The sequence below is a fragment of the Mustela erminea genome, chromosome 4, assembly GCF_009829155.1.
Source record: "Mustela erminea isolate mMusErm1 chromosome 4, mMusErm1.Pri, whole genome shotgun sequence".
Taxonomy (NCBI): Eukaryota; Metazoa; Chordata; class Mammalia; order Carnivora; family Mustelidae; genus Mustela; species Mustela erminea.
This window is the reverse complement of record NC_045617.1, coordinates 147,176,705-147,194,978: the sequence shown is the minus strand read 5'-3', so window position 1 is coordinate 147,194,978 and position 18,274 is coordinate 147,176,705. Positions and strand designations below refer to the sequence as shown.

The 18,274-nt window shown below is 48.1% G+C and overlaps 1 protein-coding gene across 9 annotated transcripts in view; it reads left to right on the top strand.

The window, feature by feature from the left end:
* RIPOR2 (RHO family interacting cell polarization regulator 2) overlaps positions 1–18,274 on the top strand; it is a 215,494-nt gene that overhangs the window by 164,279 nt on the left and 32,941 nt on the right. For all 9 annotated transcript variants that reach the window (XR_004285260.1, XM_032341261.1, XM_032341266.1 and 6 more), the window contains exons 5-9: positions 606–629; positions 1,696–1,749; positions 6,056–6,205; positions 10,253–10,316; positions 18,082–18,125. Coding sequence is in view for 8 of the 9 variants with exons in the window: in XM_032341261.1 (XP_032197152.1) it covers positions 606–629; positions 1,696–1,749; positions 6,056–6,205; positions 10,253–10,316; positions 18,082–18,125 (336 nt within the window). In the remaining variant the exon portion in view is untranslated. The remainder of the gene's footprint in view (positions 1–605; positions 630–1,695; positions 1,750–6,055; positions 6,206–10,252; positions 10,317–18,081; positions 18,126–18,274) is intronic.

The window sequence follows — 18,274 nt, the reverse complement described above, 5'->3', positions numbered from 1 at the left end:
ATGTTTCTCCTCGGAGAACAATGGTGAATGGATGCAGGAGCTCCGGCTGGGACCTGGTGTTCCATAAAAAAAAAACAAAAAACCAAAAGGAAAACACCTCCTGATGGGGGACGTGGGAATGGCGTGTCGATTATTCTGTGATATTATGAGCACACAGGAAATGAACTTGCTTAAAAAACAATTTGCGAAAGGCTTATCACGGCCCTCCAGGACGCTCCTCAAACACCCCTTTTGTACGCTTACAGGGGAGGCCGAGTGTTTCCCTCTGACCCCTGCGCCGTTCTCTGTTAACTCGTTTTCCTTATTGAAAAGTTAACATGAATGTATGTGCCCCTCAGGGTGTAAGAGAGGAGGGGGAAGCAAGTGAGACCTTTGGGTGCACAGAGATTACAGTGGAACTCTGGAGACACGGAGGATAAATAAATATCAGCTCCTGCAAGTACTCTGACTGCTCTTTCAAATAACCCAGCAGAACTTTACAGGAGTGATCATTTCTTCCCCAGTAATGCAGAAACGAACACTGAATCCCTCTGTTGACCTCAACAGCAGTTTTGAGGAAACTATGTTCTAATCCAGACACTTTTTTTTTTTTTTTTTTTTTTTAGGGTGTGCTATATGACCTAGACAAGGTAAGTTACCATCCTGTGCGGGAGTGTTGGGGGAAAACAAAACACGGCATGTTTGCGGAGAGATCCGTGATTTCCTTTTTAGGCATAACCAGATCTCCAAGAACTGATGATTTTTCTCAGCCTAGTAAAGGTCATGCTTTTCTCTAATGAGGGGTTTGAATAAGTACCATGATCTGTAGCTCCAATAATGTCTTCAAGGTCACGTCCATAAAAATGCCACCTGGTTGTAGGGTTTCTCCGCGGGCTGGTAAGTTCAAGAACTTCCAAGTGTTGGGAGGCCCTTACCTGTTGTTCTCTCTAACTGACTACCGTGTTTCATCAAATTGAAGACCTCTCTGATGGGAAAACACCGTGTTATTTTCTATGGCCCTAAGGGCCAAAAAAGTGATTCCAGGTAAACCCTGGCATGGTTTGCTCTATTCGCTTAAAATCTGTATCTTGTACTTCCTGACAAAACTCTTCTAGCCTTCTTTTAAATGTAGATTGTGTTAATTACTCACAAGTGCTCCTGCCGCTCCCTTTGCGTGCCTTTTCATATACATGTCATTTTAATGCTGAATCACGGTGTAATTTTTTTTTAAGACATTTGAAAGGGTAATTAAACTTAAAGCATGTAATAACAATATTTATAACTCCAACGAGGAGATGACCCATGAACCACTATCATTATATTTGAGCACGTATAGACAGCAGTTTCAAAATGCACCCCGGTTTCGGAGACACCAAACTGTAGGGGGGTGAGTTCATCTTCAAGATGAAAAAATATGTTGCTGTCTTGCCCGAAATCCAGCAAATTCCATTTGATTGGCCTCCCTCGGTGTTTAGCACAAAGATTCCGATGACTAACTCAAGTTCATCTCTCGGAATACATGTTTGATATTTTAGAAGATGCTTTCCAAATTGTTATCAGAGATTCTCTGAAATAGCCAAGATGGGAAGAAAGGGGAGATATTTAGCATTTTCTGGAAATTTGGAGGATGAGATTGGGAAGAAGATACTCTTGCCAGTCGAGATCAGTTAAACTGGTAATGACTGTACTTTTTCAAACAACTTCTTTTAATTTCAGCAAATAAAAACGATTGAAAGAGCCATGAGGCGCCTGGAGTTTCACATTAGTAAGGTAACGAAGTTCCTGTTGTCTGGGCTTCTGGGTTTCTGTTCTCAGTCACTAATCCGTACGCCTTTGGTCTAAGCACGGCATCCAGTCCACGGAGAATTGCTCACCTAAGTTGCTCCTAAGCTGAGTCGCAGTTAATTCTTCCAACAGGCAGGAAAGATGGAGAAGCAGGAGAGGACCTGACACTCTGGCACAGCTCTGACTCTCCTGCAGTTCAGCAAACATTTAAGTGGCTCCCACGGAGCCTCCTGCTGGGCTCTCAGCTCTGTGCAGTCTTCCTCAAGATTGAACCAAACTCACCGTACCAGACACTTCACACTTGCGTTAACTTGACCAGACACTTCACACTTGTGTTAACTTGTACCCCATAAACTTCTTCATGAAGCCCTTAAAAGTACTTAGAACAGCTGCCATGTATGTCCCCAAACTCATTCTCAAGCTCCCGGCTCCTGTCCTTCCTCGCGTGGCGTGGTTTCCAGGCACATTTTCTTCCATCTCTGTCGCCTCCGTCAATGTGGGCCATTTTTGTCAGGACCCCTGACACCCAGCCCCAAGCCCTAGAGGTGGTTCACGGATGGTCCAGCCAGGCTCGCGTGGACTGGGACTCTCAGCCCCTTGCTCTGGACACTACCACGCATTCCCTGGGCAACCTGAAAATAGTTCCCCTTGGGAGCCACTAAATCCCACCAATGGTAATTCCTGTTTCCAACCACGTGCGTCGCTCTCTCTTCCAAGCAGAGAGACTAGAGCCCTCAGCCGATCTCTCTGCGAGGAGTCAGAAGCCATCATTTCCAGTCACATCCTCTCTGGGCTGAACCGGACCCATGCAAACCTTGACTTTCCGCCCTGTGTGGGAAGGGACATGCATTCAATCTACATGATCCTAAGAAGCCTTTCGTTTTAAGATTCTGTGATGAGTTAGATGTATAGAAACGGACGTACATGCAGCTGCCTTTGCATGTTCCCACTTTGAAAAATATCTACTACCTGGGCGAATCTGAAATTACTCCCATTTCTGATAAACTCTGTGACTAACACAATGACATCCCTTCGAAGGTATCTGTGTGGCAGGCAGGTGCTGGCAAATCACTCTGTTTGGTTCGAAGCACAGCAAGGAAACAAAATCGCACTCGGGTGGGAGGGTATTTCTCCATCTTTTCGCCATTGTCGTTAGCCAGGACCATCCTGGGGGTCACGAAAGGTGGGGAGTCATCTGTTGTGCACAGCACACCTTCCAAGTGGTATTGAACTGAACAAGCCCAGCAGTTGACTTGGTGAGTCTCTGCTGACATAGGGGTGAGACCAACACTTGCCTACAGACTGGCAGTTCCCACTCGAGTGGGTACAGAGTTACCCTTTATCCTGCGGGCTAGTTCCATTTGGCTAGGATAGGTTGGCATTGAAGTAAAAACAAAGAATTAACTCTCCTCCAATGCAAAGTAACAGACTGCATCTTTAGGGCTAAACCGGTGTCCCCATGAGCAGTTTCCTATAGAGAGAATTACAGTCTCAGACTTGAGCAAACCCAGTAGTGGGGAAAAGGGTAGAAGGGGCAGCTTCCCAGGGTACCCCGTGGGTGAAACAGTCTGGCCGGCCCTGGAAGAAGGATCCACTCTTGTGTTTCTAGGGGTTTTGTGGAGGCCAACCCCATGAGAACGGTCTGCAACGTTTATGTAAAATTCCAGATTCCAGCCCAGCCCTAAATTACCGAATCCAGAATCCCAGAGAGGGGGCCTGGGCATCAGCATTGTAGCAAGCTCACCAGACAAGTCTTAGCTTTGCATTTGTGTATGACAGCCCCCCCGCCACCCAGCCAGCCATCAACCCCAAGATTTCATCAGCAGATTCACTACCCAAGACCTTACATCTGCCTCTTAATCAGAGACAGACCCATCGACCCCACAGATAAAAGGCTGCTTTCCAGAGTTTGGTCATTGCTCTCAGCAAAGTGGAGTGACTTGTTGAGGGAAAGAGCAACAGAGAGTCCTGTAACCAGACCATAATTTTAGTCTGTTAATGTGCCTCTTCTGAGCTGAGCGTGACTGACCTCCAGACAGAGACGGCAATGGTAGAAAATTCTGCCTACTCTAACGGGGCCTCCTGACACTGTGTCGTGAGCCCCCGAAAACCTGCCTTCAGAACAAGAGGGACTTTAACCTCTGAAACCGTCATGTTCATCTCCACCTTACTCTGGTCTGCGGCCGTCTGAGGGAGTAAAGTTTGTCCTGAAATGAAAACTTCAAGTTGTCCGAGGCAGGTTCCTGCCTCGCAGAAGTCCCGAATTTCCTTTGCCTGTGCCAAAGGCTGATGTTCGTGTCTTTTTCATCTGCCTGCAAATTCCTGTGGTCAGCTGGCACACATGCTGACGATGGCGGAGAGCGCAAGATCATGGACGTGTACACGATCAGCAATAACCAGGTGTCTTCCCCTCAAGCACTATCGATACTTGGAGCGGGTCTTTGTTGTAGGAGACTGTCCCCTGTCCTGAGGGACGTTTCACGACATCCCGGCCCTCTGTCCCTACCAGATGGCAGTAACACCTCCCAGCTGCGATGCTGGAGAAAACAGCTCCAGCTTTTTGCCAAATGTCCCCTGGGTGTCAAAGCTGCCTTGGGTTGATGGGGAACTGCTGTCTCTGAGACAATAAGTGCTTGTCACGCTTATAGAATGCGTCCGATCCACAGTCACTTACAAACAGTATATTATTGTTTGGAAGTGTAAGCGTAGATGTATAGCAAAGAAATGTCTAGTTCTGAAATGTTCAGTGTTTGATCAAGTTTTGACCGTTGTGCTTTACCCTCATTTTTTTTTTTAAAGATTTTATTTATTTGAGAGCAAGCATGAGCGGTGGGGAAAGGCAGAGAGAGAGAGAGAGAGAGGGAGAAGCAGGATCCCCGCTGAGCAGGGAGCCCAACTCGGACTCAATCCCAGGACCTCAGGATCATGACCTGAGCCAAAGGCAGACACTGAACCAGCTGAGCCATCCAAGTGCCCCTCTTCAACCTCATTTTAAGAATAATTTAACAGATTTGTTTTCTCTATTGTTGAGGCTCTTTATTGAAAATGATTTTTGGGGGGCACCTGGGTGGTTCAGCAGGTTAAGCCTCTGCCTTCAGCTCAGGTCATGATCTCAGGGTCCTGGGATCGAGTCCCACATCGGGCTCTCTGCTCCGCGGGGAGCCTGCTTCCTCCTCTCTCTCTGCCTGCCTCTCTGCCTACTTGTGATCGCTCTCTCTGTCAAATAAATAAAATCTTTAAAAAGATTTTTGGGGGGATTTTATTTATTTGAGAGAAAGCAAGAGCTAGGAGAGTGCTGTCCCTTGAAGAAAGACAGGGGGAAGCAGGCTCTCCGCCGAGCAGGGAGCCTGATGAGGGGCTTAATCCCAGGACCCCAGGATCATGACTTGAGCCAAAGGCAGACGCCCTATTGAAGATGATTTTGTAAAGTCTTGACTCAAGTTCTTTTTTAAAAAAATGCTAAATGTAGATGTGTGAATATCACCTTGTGACAATACTCTTAAAATAAAATGGTAGGAGCCTTGTGGAAATCCTTCCCATGCTTGTTCCTTATGTAGAAGACTGTGGTCTCCATCACCCAGTACTTGGCTTACACAGCCTACCAATGTTAAGTTCATTTTTATTTTGTGAATTTGAAAAGAAAGCTCAGGTTAAAATCTGCTTTGAAAGAGAAAATGGATCCCAGTGGCTAAAACAAAGGTGATTTGTCTCCGGCTCAAAGGATGATGCTTCAGGGCTTAGGGAGGGCCTGGGTGGCTCAGTCGGTTAAGCAGCTGCCTTTCCGCTCTGGTTGTGATCTTGGGGTCCCAGGATGGAGCGCCATGTGGGGCTCCCTGCTTGGAGGGGAGTCTGCTTCTCCCTCTGCCTCTGGTCCTCCCCCTGCTTATGCTCTTGCTCTCTCTCAAATAAATAAAAATCTTTTAAAATTGTTTTTTAAAATATTTTATTTATTTATTTATTTGACAGTGAGAGGGAACACAAGCTGGGGGGTGGGAGAGGGAGAAGCAGACTCCCCACCGAGCAGGGGGCCTGATTCAGGACTCGATCCCAGGACCCTGAGATTGTGACATGAGCCGAAGGCAGACGCTTAACCGATGGAGTAACCCAGGTGCCCCAAATAAATGAATAAACTCTTTATAAATAAATAAGTAAGAGGATGATGCTTCTACCAGAGCCTCCTTGCGGGGGTCAGAGACTAAACATCTTCCGGACTGAACGATGGCCGGGGTCCCTCCTTCCGAATGGGGCTGAGCAGTGCTGTCCCTTGTACTCCCTCCTGTGACTCCGACAGGTGGACGAACTCTACGAAGCGTACTGTATCCAGAGACGCCTCCAGGACGGAGCCAGCAAAATGAAGCAAGCGTTCGCGGCCTCGCCGACCAGCAGAGCTGCCCGGGAGAGCCTGTCGGAGATCGGCCGCAGCCACAGGGAGTACACGGAGGTAGGTGCCGGCCAGCGGGGCGGGTGGCCGGGGACTGCCCGGCAAGGTCGTTCTGCCCTAGGAAGATGTCCCACTGTTTGCCTCTCCCGCACTGTTCTGGGGCAGTCCGTGGGATCGTTTAAGATGACCATCCGGCCGTTCCATTGGTATTTTGGCTCAGAGTCGTCCCTGGACGCCACAGCCTTCACTGGCCTTTCCTGGTCCCTGAGCGTCGCTGTTGGGCACTCCTCTCCTTGTGCCTTGGAACGTGCTTGCTCACAACCCTGAAAACCCACGCGAGGTCAGAAGCTACGAAGCCGTTCACTGATCGTGTCTTAAAGTCCTCCGGGCTCCCTGCTGCCCTGTAGTCTTTGCACAGGCAGGCTACGGGTGCCCATCTAACATTTCAGGGGCTGCAGGAGTAAGCCACGAGGCCCTGGTTTTTGAGATTCTAAGTACACGCCAGAATTTCTAGCGTCCAGGCTAATCTGGCTTTATTCCTGGAAGTGGAACGGCCCCAGCGGTTAAGATAGCTACGCGGAAAGCTAGGTATCACCAACGCCCCTGCCTGTGATGATTTTATCGTAAGGAAGTCCCTTTCCTTCTTGAAGGAGACAAGACAAAGAGCCACGAGCAGAAGTGGGCCTCCCTTGGCAGGAGAAGTGGGCCTCCCTTGGCTTCTGCCTCTGAGGCCCCTGAATCTGACACAGGGAGACCTTCCCTCCTCCTGGGGTCACCTGATACCAAGTGTCCTTGATGAAAGACTGAATTATTCAAGCAGCAGGGCTCACTATCCCCTGGTCTGCTCAGAGATCGAATTTCATGAATGAAGTCAGCAGCCTCCTGGGGGCTCATGAGGGTCTGCCAGGCGGTTCCCAGCGCTGAGCCCCTGTCCCAGCCTCAGGAGGGACCCTGTGGGTTGCCTTGTACGGTCACTCCGGGAGCGCCTCTGGTCTGAACTGTTTGTCTCTTTCTGTAGTCCGGAAACACGGCTTCTTCACCTATGTTCCCCTTTCAGATGAATGCTTGTTAGACATATAAAATACAACACGTGGAATCCAGAACTCAAAGGAAACCAATGATACTGAAATAGTTACTTCAGTATTAGCAGTCCAGTTATCAAAATACCCAGAAAGCAAAACAATTTTGATACAGTACTGTTTTGTTTATGCCACGTTATTATTAGCACATCAAAATTAAATCATCAGCTCTTACATTGCCACAAGTTATTGGAAGTTATGAAATTTTAAAGCAGCACAGAGTTTGAACGACTGTTCCCGGCTGGCGTGAGCACGCAGGTGATTTCCATCAGTCGGAGCCGCAGGCCCGCCTCACTAGGGCTCCCTTCCTACCTTCCTACACTTCCACGCCATGCATTTCACGGAGAGGTTGTGAAATCACGGGGACTTTCTCTTCCCGCATCCAAGTTTATGGGCCCCGGGGTCGAGACTCTGGGTTAGAAGCACCCCGGTTCGTGACACCTCATTTGAGCATGGCTCAGGAATCAAAGAGCACTTAAAACGGGCCCTTGGACTCCAGGAGCAGTACCTGACCCACAGCCTGGAGAAGCTGCCCGTTCTAGAACATTCGTGGCCTCGTTTCCGAAATACCCATCCTTGCTCAGGTGCCAGCACGTGGCGTCTGACTTTGCTCCCACGTTTGGAGAGGTAGAGGACCGTTTCAGCCAGAGGAACGGCGCCTTCGAGGAGAGAGGAGTCAGAGTTCCGTAGCGTCCTGCCTGACATGGCTGGTTTTTTATCTTCGTGACCCAGCGGGTCTGGGATTAGAACACAGAGAGAATGTTTTGGGTGAGAGCCTCGGGGGGCTGAGCCAGGACTCATCCCCAGCTGCCTGGGTGCCACAGAAGAGCCTCCAGACCGCAGAAGTCCTCACTGGCTGTACCAGCGCCCCCCCAGCCCCCGCCCCAGGTTTTCTGGAAGTCACCTGTGGCAACCCTGCCTGGCACGCTGACGTCACAGGCATTTGGGGAAAGTGTCCTGTGTTCCTTCCCCAAGCCGTGCAGGGCTCTAAGAGAAGGGGTTCACAATACTGAGACTTCGTTTCAGGCAGCACAGAGCTCAGACTTCAGGAAGTTTCCCCAGCGTATGCTAAGCGATCCGAGGCACCAAGAGCTCACAAGGGCAAAGTGCCATTCTCTCTCTCTCTCTCTTTTTTTTTTTTTAAGATTTTATTTATTTATTTGACAGACAGATCACAAGTAGGCAGAGAGAGAGGGGGAAGCAGGCTTCCAGCTGAGCAGAGAGCCCGATGTGGGGACTCTGAGATCATGACCCGAGCAGAAGACAGAGGCTTAACCCACTGAGCCACCCAGGCGCCCCAACGTTTGCACCCCATCCGCACACCAGTGTGGGAGAGCGATCTTCTGAAAGGAAGGACGGAGGCACAAACAGGAACAGGACGCTGTCACCTCACTCAGCAACCGTGAAGTCCTCAGCTCACAGAATGCAATCAGGACCACTCCCTGTCAGGGCTCTTGGGGAGGGTTAGTGGGCGTGGCCACCCCTGGGGGCAGGGCCCCACCGTGGAGGCCAGGGAGAAGACAGCAGGTGCCACCCCACACCCACTCTTAGCGGTGGGGACAGCCAAGGTCAAGGCAGCTTCCAAAGCTGAAGCCTGCTGAGCTGCCCAAGGGCCCCAGTGGGGAGAGCCGCTGACCGCTGATCGCCCTTTTCCTTTTTTGATCTCCAGCTGCGATTGCTCTGTGTAGGTCCTAAGACCAGGAGGAAGTAGGGCGGGCTGGGGTAGTGATAGGTCTAGCCACACTCTTAGATAGTGTCCCCCTTTCTGCCTTCGGGGTCCCTCAACAGCAGAACGAGCGGGGGACTGTGGTCAGGCCCAGAAGTCATTTTTGGGGCACCCTAGCCTTGCCGCAGCAACCCAGCCTCACTCACTCTGTAGGGTACAGCCCTGTGGCGACTTTGCATCCACAGGAAAGTTGAGACTAGTATAAACACCATCGACCTTTACCCCTGGTAACATCTTGCCGTATTTCCTTCCCTTCTCTCACCTATTCTCCATTTTTTCTTTATCCTTATTTTTTTTGCTGAATCATTTGACAGTAAGTAATGGACGTCGCGACACTTGACCCCATAAGTATTTGAGCCCAGAACCCAGAACCCACAGTGGTCGCCTGTGTTTCCCCGGGACAAACACAGGGCATCCCCACAGCTAAGACAATTAGCCAGCTGAGGGAGTTACTGGATAGCCTGTGCGTTTTCAGACGCCCGCTCTTTGGTCTGGTCATGTCCTTGAGAGCTGTTCTAGTGCATTGTCCTGCTAATTGTCAGGATCTAATGGAAGGTAACAGGTGGCATTTGGTTTTTATGTCTCCTTAGCCCCTTTTGTCTAGAACTTTTCCCCGCATTACCATTTTGTAGAATCCAGGCCACTTCTTACAGAGTATCATGTTCTGGATTCATCTATTTATCATATAATTTGATGAGCTCATTGATGTAACCTCTGAATGCAACACAGCAAGTCTTCTGCTGTAGGAGATCCCAGGGTCAGAGACTTAAGAACCTTGATCTTCTCCCTTTAGGAGAAGACTACTTTCCTTCTTCCTTTTTTTTGAGGGGGGGATTTTTTATTTAGTTCTTTGAGAGAGCGAGATCACAAGCAGTGGGGGGAAAGGCAGAGGGAGAGGAAGAAGCAGGCTCCCCACTGAGCAGAGAGCCTGACGTGGGGCTCAGTCCCAGGACCCGGGATCATGATCTGAGCTGAAGGCAGATGCTTTACCGACTGAGCCACCCAGGTGCGCCCAGACTGCTTTTTTTCTTATCTCACATCCCAGTCCTCATCACTGTGCATGGAAATAAGTGAATTTGTTCCTTTGTGCTCTGAATTTCCAGTACACCAGAAGGCTGGCGTAGACTCGGGGTGGGAGGGACATTTGGTCTGGGGCTGGGGTAGTGCCCTGCAAACAGGTCAGTGCCCCCTGGTGTTCAAGACCTCCAGCCTTAGTTGTCTGTGGCTGCTCGAATGTCATGGGCTTTGAGCTGTTGGTGACCGAAGTCTTGCGCTGATGCCAGTTTTCTGTTCTCTTCACAGAATATGTGCACCATTGAAGCAGAGCTGGAGAATCTACTGGGGGAATTCTCCATCAAGATGAAAGGTACCCTGTGTCTCCCCTCCCCCCTTCAGAGAGTGAGGCACCATCTGCACAGACAGAGCTCCCTGGAGTTTGAGGGCACTCACTATTTTTATTTTTCTTGCAAAGACAGGGAGCCACCCATGCTCAGCCCTCCCCATTTGTGAATGTGTTGATGTTCTAGAACCTTCTAGTCCGAGACTTGCCTACACCCTTAAATCTTTATTATGGCACAGCCTCAAGCATGCACAGAAATGAAGAGAATGGTAACAATGAACCCCATATCACCTAGACTGAATAATTAGTAGGATTTTGCCACATTGACTTCACCTGTTTTTCCATTTGATGATATATAACCCAGATATGTGAGTCTGCCTGGGTGTATTTAAGATCCCTTAAAGAACAGGCACTTCTTCTTACATAAATAACCACAACAATATTATCACATGTTAATAAAATTAATACAGCTCTGTTATTAATCCACTCCATTACCCAGTTTCCCCAGCTGCCTCAGAAATGCTTTGTACAATTAGTTTGTTCACGCTGGGATCCAAATAAGGTCCGTGTGTCATGCTTGGTCATGGGGTGTCTCTTGGGCTTCCTTTCATCTAAGCAGACCCTTCCCGTTTTCCTCCTACCATTGAAACTGCTGTTGTACAGAATATCCCACGTTCTCCCTTTGTCTTTTGGCTTCTTTGTGGTGTTTCAGTTGTTCCTTCCTGCTCATGTTTTCTGCAAACTACCCACCCATTACTGAAGGGTATTTATTTTTAGCATAAAACCCACAGAGGACTGCGTTTTCTTCCTTTGCCCAGTGCGTTTCCGGCGTTTGCTCTGGAAAGCTCTGACCTCGAAGTGTAGATTGGTTGTTGATCTCTTTACCGTGGCGTGTTTGGAACAAAGAAGGCCCACCAGGGCTGGGAAACGGAGCGTGGCCCAGTGTTGCAGGCAGGGCTCTCCGATCAGCCACAGCCCCCTTTGTCTTGAGTTTGGGCCCATTAACGGTGGTAAAGAGGGCTGGGGCGCAGGCGCTCTGGTCCTCACGTTCCTGCAGCACCTTGATCCCTGGGCTGTTGCTAATGGAGACTTAATCACCCTCTCCATGACTTTTTGCAATTAAGGGAATAGATAGGGGCACTTTTTTTTTTTTAAGTGCTCAACAGGAGAGCTTCGTTTTCTATTTTTCAAATGAGTCAGCAGGGCGCTGTTTCTGCCAAGCGCTGGGCACCCCCATGAGAATGTGAGAGCCACTCTGAAGGAGTTACTTCTGGAATAACAATGACCTTGACCTTCAGCTTCCCCAGGGGCTGCATTCTTCCCTGGAGCCGACCTGAGTGTGAATTGGTTTGTCATTCCGTGTGACATCTCAGCACTCATTGTCCCATGGAAGTTCTCCGTTTATCACTTTCTCCTTTACTGTCTTCGTGTTGGGTCCTCACCTGAGCTGCAGGTTCCAAAACCACTCAGGCTCTGTTGCGGACCCAGCAAGTCAGGATGATTTCATGAGCGGGATGGTTCTGGAAAATAACTGCCTTGAATCAGTGTTTAGCAGAAAGCACGTTCCTCTTGTGTCCACCAACACTCGGCACCATCCATGCAGCCCGATGGGTCTCACAGCTGAGAGAGACTCAGGTCACACACATCTTCTGGTGGTGAACACAGGGAGGACCAGATTTCCCTGATTTCTGTTATCCAGTGCACTCGTTTTTGGCGGGGTGATCATTTCCCCCTGGGTGTTAAATGACTTGTCCCAGAAGTCACATAGCAAGTTGGAGTCAAACTTGAGACTGAATTCCAGGGCTCTGGCTTCTAGAACGTTCCCAGGCTCAATCTCCTATAAGGAAGGAGGTTCAAAGAGCCAATACTAGAAACTGTTGCTCAAAGCATGGTCTCTTCTGTAGGAAGGTCATCTCCAGTCCAGCCCACAGGCAGCATGGTGGTCAGGGAGACAATGGTGCTGGGGGCCCGCCATCCCTGAGGGACCTGGGCACCAGCTCTATCCCAGCCCTGTGTCCTAAAGGGTTGTCCTGGTGACAGAACCTCCCATTTGCTGAGCTCTTCCATCTCTGCCTTTCCCTGTGCCCTCTCTCCTGCCTGGTCTGCTTCCCTCGCTCCCGTCTAGGCCCTTGGTTTCCCCCAAGGGGACTCTAGGCCTGAAAGATACCGTCCTTTTTCATTACACATTACTCTCCCTTTGCACTTCCCTAATCTAACATGAAAACTCAGAAATGACAACCAGGAAGCCTGTCAGAGGGAACGCCTCCGTGGAAATCTTCCTCTCTCTCAGTAAAGAGAAGCCTCCTCAGGCTGCCAAGAAATCTACATCTTCGCAATCAGTTACTTTCTTATCTGTGATTCCTTCTGGTAGAACATAACCACCCCCCAACGCACAGACTAATGTCCCCTGAGGAGATTTCATAATATTGTCAGACCTGGTAACCCAACTTCCTCCCACCACACCCTTCCACACTTCCCTTTCTGCCACACCCAACACAAAGAAAACAACCCTTTTGGTTTTGTGTGAATGTGTGGCCTCCTGGGGTGTGGGTAGGTTGATGATAAAAACAACAGATGGGTTACAGAGCTCCTGCTCTCGGCCCAGCACAAGGTTGCGTCCCCATGAGTGGCCCTTGGCTTTGAGTTCCACACAGTGCACTGGAGAAAAATGGATGTAGGAACCAATGCATTCTAATTCGGTAGAACGAATGACCCCTTGGACCAATGGGGTGGCTGGCTTGTCTCCGCAGCCTCCAGCAGGGCAGGGACGAGGAGAAGGGTGCCACTCACCTATCTTGAGGGAGGGAAGCAAGCAGGAAGGAGGAACTCCCCACTGTAACATTTGAATTACAGCGAGAGGGACTGTTCTGGGCAGGTGAATAGCAATGGGATGGTGTTCACCAAAGAGGGGGAAACATGTTGACAAATGGCCGGTGGACGGGCCAGGTGGGAGCCCATTCTAGAAGAAGAGCTATGGCCGTCCATGGGCACTGGATCTTAATGTGCCTTGAATGTCAGGCTAACGAGGGAGACTCTGCTTAGCCGGGACCTAGATGAAAAGTGGTCTCTCAAGGAAAACTACCTCTCCCAGCTCTTGCTTCATTCCAGTGACGTTCCAGGCAGTGGGTATCTCCAAGCCTGTGTCTGCCTCTCCAGCTTTCAGGGCAGGGCATACCTTGACAGAGGGAAGAACTACCCGTGAGCTCGTAAATCTGCACGATTGATACCTGGTCAGTAAATCAGGAAGGCCTGGAACAGAACTCCTGTCTGTTCCGCTGCTTGACTCCTTTTCTTAGAGCAGAAGGTGTGACTTCCTTACCTTGATCACACTCCACTCGCTGTGGAACTGTTAATATTATCGCCAATACCCAGCCATCCTTTTCTGTGTGTATATGCTGTCAGCACGCGTGATCTGCTCTATCTTTAGAAAGGAAGGTCTTCATAGAACTGGCAAAAATGGGGAGCATTCTTCCGGCAGAAAAGTCTCTGAGCACAGGAAGGAAAGGTGTAGCATCTGGGCCTTCCAAACAAGGCCAGAGAAGAGCCGTTTTCTCAGTAATGGGTGTTTACAGTACAACAGGCAAAAAGGTGCAGAAAGACGGATCATAGAAACAAAAGCCCCCCCCCGCCCCCGCCAGATGCTCACCCCCACCATGGTCTACAGAGTGACCATAATGAAAGCCCTCCAGACAGTGCAATAGGAATCACAAAACTGCTGAGAAAACATGAATCTTCCCCCAGCGGTGAAAATCCCAGCAGGCCACTGGCCAGGTTTGAAAGACATCAAGCTGCAACTGGAATTGCCCCACCGTGGGTTTCAATTCTGCAAGCAGCGTGGTGATTGGCTTACACAAGCCGCTAGAACCTGAGGAAGCAGAGCCCCAGACCTGCTTCGGCCTGGCTGGTGCTGGTTTGCAACCTTAAGCCAGTAATCAGCACCGTGGGTGATACTGCTACGAACAATTTCAACAGGTTTTGCTTCAATAACCTGGGCTTATAAGCTCGAAACCCATCACTACCAAGTACCTTTCTCCCATTTGGATAAACTCAGATATGAAATTTCTGGTAATTTTGAAAGGGGGGGAAAAAAAAACCTTGAAAGCATTTTTCCCCCATACATACCTTGACCCACACGAATACCCGGTCGGTTTCTTTTTTTTGTTTGGTTTTTTTGTTTGTTTGTTTTTTTAACCAGGCTTCTGTTGTAATTGCAAGGTAAACTGGCAAAGGATAAAACCTGAACTTATTTGCAGAGGTTTTATATTATATTATTTTATTTTATGAAGACTTGTTCATTTATTTGAGAGAGAGAGAACACCCCAGTTCTAGTAGGGGGAGGGACAGAGAGAATCCTCAAGCAGAGTCCCCGCTGAGCCCTGAGCCCTACTCGGGGCTGGATCTCAGGACCCTGAGATCATGACCTGAGCAGAAACCAGAGTTGGATGCTCAACCAACTTAGCCACCCAGGCGCCCCTCTGCAGAGGTTTTAAAGGGCATTTTGGATCTTAGAATCACCAGTTCCTATTTGTGGAAACCCATCAATTGTGCTTTTTTTCTGATGTATTAAAAAAATTAAATCCTCCAGAAAATAATTAGTGAACATTGACTTTTTAAGTTCCGCTTGTATTTTAGGAAATCTGTTCAAGTGGCTTCTTGCGTTCTAGTTGTCAGGCCCATTCGCGGGACTGGCTCCAAAGTGGTGGGGAGGCAGAACCAGCTGGTGAGTTGCTGCCATCTACTGACAGATCGTGGTAACAGCAGGTGCTTTCTTAAGCCTCCCTTGGACCTCGTCTATGATCTTAACCCTGAGTGTCCTTGAGATGGGCGGAAAGCAGAACCCTCCATTCCCGTCTCACAGCTCCATAGGACTACTCACAGAAGGCAAAATGCCTTGTGTCATACCATCCTCATTATCTTTCCATGGGTAAAAGCATGTTTAACCTACTATAAAAACAACCAAGAACTGAAAGGTCATAAATGGCCTCTTGAGACTGAACCACCAAGGGATCCGTGGGTCGAACGGACATCCTGCGTGTGAAGGAACATGAGTCCCAGGGCTGGTCTTGTACCCGCTATTTCCTCTCTGGCCACCTCTATCAAAAGTGAGGGACTGTTCTTCTCGAGTCTATTTTAAAATTTTTAAATGGTACCTTCTCATTTTTTAAAATACAGGCAAGTAGACCAAAAATGTTAAAGTCATAATATAGTCGCCCCACCAGTGCTAAGTCGTGAATACCCAAATAAGCTTTCCTCTGCATATATGCTGTTTGTCAGCCAACATACATGATCTTGTGTCTTTCTCTTATAAAATGAATGCATGATACTTTAAAAAGCCCCATAAAAATCACTATATAATGTCAAAACTGTAACTTGCCTCACAATCCTATCTTATTAGAGATAATTATTTTTATCACTTTGATATGTTTTTCTAGAATTTTTTCCTAAGGATACGTTTTTATGTAGCGGAGGTCATCCTCTACATAGGTTTTATATTTTGCCTTTTTGCTTTTTTTTTTTAACTTAATATTACTTTATAAACATTATCTTATTAAAGATATCTAAACATCTGTACTGAAATTTTTTACTTGAAGAGTGGTCGACACACAATGTCACATTAGCTTTAGGCGTACAGCATAGTGATTTGACAGGTTTATATACTGTGCTCTGCTGGGTGTGAGTAGCTCCCATCTGCCCCTATACCACACTATGACAATGCCATCGACTGTATTCCCAATGATGGACTCTTCACTCCCATGACTTATTTACTCCGTAACTGGAAGTCTGTACCTCCCACTCCGCTTCACCCATTTGGCCCAACCCTCCACTGCCTTCCCTCTGACAACCATCAGCTTGTCCTCTGTTATCTATGGGTCTGCTTCTGCTTTTTGTTTACTCGTTTTTGTTTTTAGATTCCACATATAAATGAAATCATGCGGTATTTGTCTTTCTCAGCCTGGCTTATCTCACATAGCATTATAGTCTCTCGCTCTATCTATGTTCTCACAAATGGCAAGATTGCATCCTTTTTTATGGCTGAGTAATATTCTGGTGTATATAAACATTTGTACTGAATTCTTAACTGGAATTCTTTATTGTATATATATTTTTTTAATTAGCAAGAAAGCACTAGAGAGTTTGCCCATTTTTATTCAGTTTGTCTCATTCCTTGATGACAGTGTTGTCTTCGTGTCCCTATTCGGGTAAAGGACTTTGCTTTGTGATTGGCACAGAAACAAAGCCAGGATTACTGATGAGCTTCTGTTAACAAGTATAGTCCCTTACATTTGCCGTGTACGTCCGATGTGCGTGCCTTCCTCCCGACAACCTTACTCGTGCTTGACCCACAGTAGGCACTCCGGAAATACTGCTGAGTAAATACAGGCCACTCACTCCACCCGTATCCTCTCCCCTGTGCCTTTGTCGTGCGCCAGTGGGGATACTCTTCCGTTCACATGCCACCTTCCTCCATTTAACTACCCTACGTTAAATGAGATAGAATTTCTTGTTTAATTATGTAAGTAACACATTGTTACAAAAATTCAGAATATAGGGGAAAAAACCTCCTTTTACTGTCTCTTCATTGCTGTTCCCCTCTCCAACGTATATCAATTTGCTGTCTTTTCATACTGATAACCTCTTTTAAGTGAACTGTATCTAGCACATGCTCGATGAGTAGTATTATCCCACTGCCCAATATATAATCGTTACTGTGTATTGTCTTCACAGTCATTGCCGTCCATTGTCTTTACAAACAGTCCTATGAGGTGGACACTGCTCCCCTCCTTTTAGAGGTGAAGAAAGTGGAGTTAATATCTAGAGAGTACTTGCTGGTAGAGAAAAAAGAAATCTGCTTCAGCTTTAACTGCTCTACTGTCTCTTGTCCTTGTCTGTTTCATCCCCCAAACTGCATTTTGTTCTGTTTTCTGGGTATCCGTGAAGTCTCTTTAATTTGCAGATTGTTACCCCAGGACACAGACCCTCCCATACACTGAGTCTCCATAAATATCTACAGAAAGAAAAAAAATGACTGATGAAACCCAGAGTCCTTGGGTCGTCCCACGACACTGCTGTGACGTGCTGTGTTCTTGCTGGCACAGCCAATAAGGGGCTGGATCTCAAACTGGCAATGACGAGCCAGTGGTGCGATGGTACCATCGGAGGGAAGCCCCATCTCCACTTGGGGAGTCTGGGTTGTTGTCCTTTGGTTGGTTGGCTTTTGTTTTCTGAATCACTGGCTTTGTGTAGACGGTAACCCATTTCAAGTGGTTTCATAATACGCTAGATGGGGGCATCATTATGCCGGATAAATAGGAAAAGGAAAACACGGGAATGAGTGAATTGGAGAGAGGCAAGGGTACAGGGTCTCTTTGCCCAAATGAGAGACACTTACCAGAAATTACGAATCTTGGGACAGAAAGAAAAACAAGAGAGCTGTTTATGTTCATGAGAACATTTTGGGTAAATAAAGGCACGTATCTTTCTGGCCATCGTTCTCTGATCCTGAAACGCGGGTGTACCCTCAGCTGACCATGGATACACACAGAGTTCTAGCCCCGGCCCAACAGGCTTCTTTGCCCCGGAAAGCAGCGTCTTTGATGGATCCAATCAGGAATGTTCTCCCGGGCTGGGGTAGATGAAATTCCCAGCGCCGCAGCGCCCTCTGGTGCTCCCCCAAAGCTATTGCATGAGCTTTCGCAAAGTCCTGACACTACGGGTTTTTAACTTTGCTAGTGTGGGTTTGCGAAGAGGGGAGATCTGTTCTGCGCCCCATATCCCAATGCTTGCTTTACAGGTCTGGCTGGTTTTGCCCGCCTCTGTCCTGGAGATCAGTATGAGGTAAGTGTCCTGTCGGTCTGCGGGTTGGAATCGAGGATTTGAGGGACAAGAGTCAGGTGGTCATTATTTTTCTTCTTAAATTCCCCCCCTTTTTTTTTCTTTTACGTTTGTTTATTTTGAAAAAAAATTAAGCCAATGAGAAAATTTGG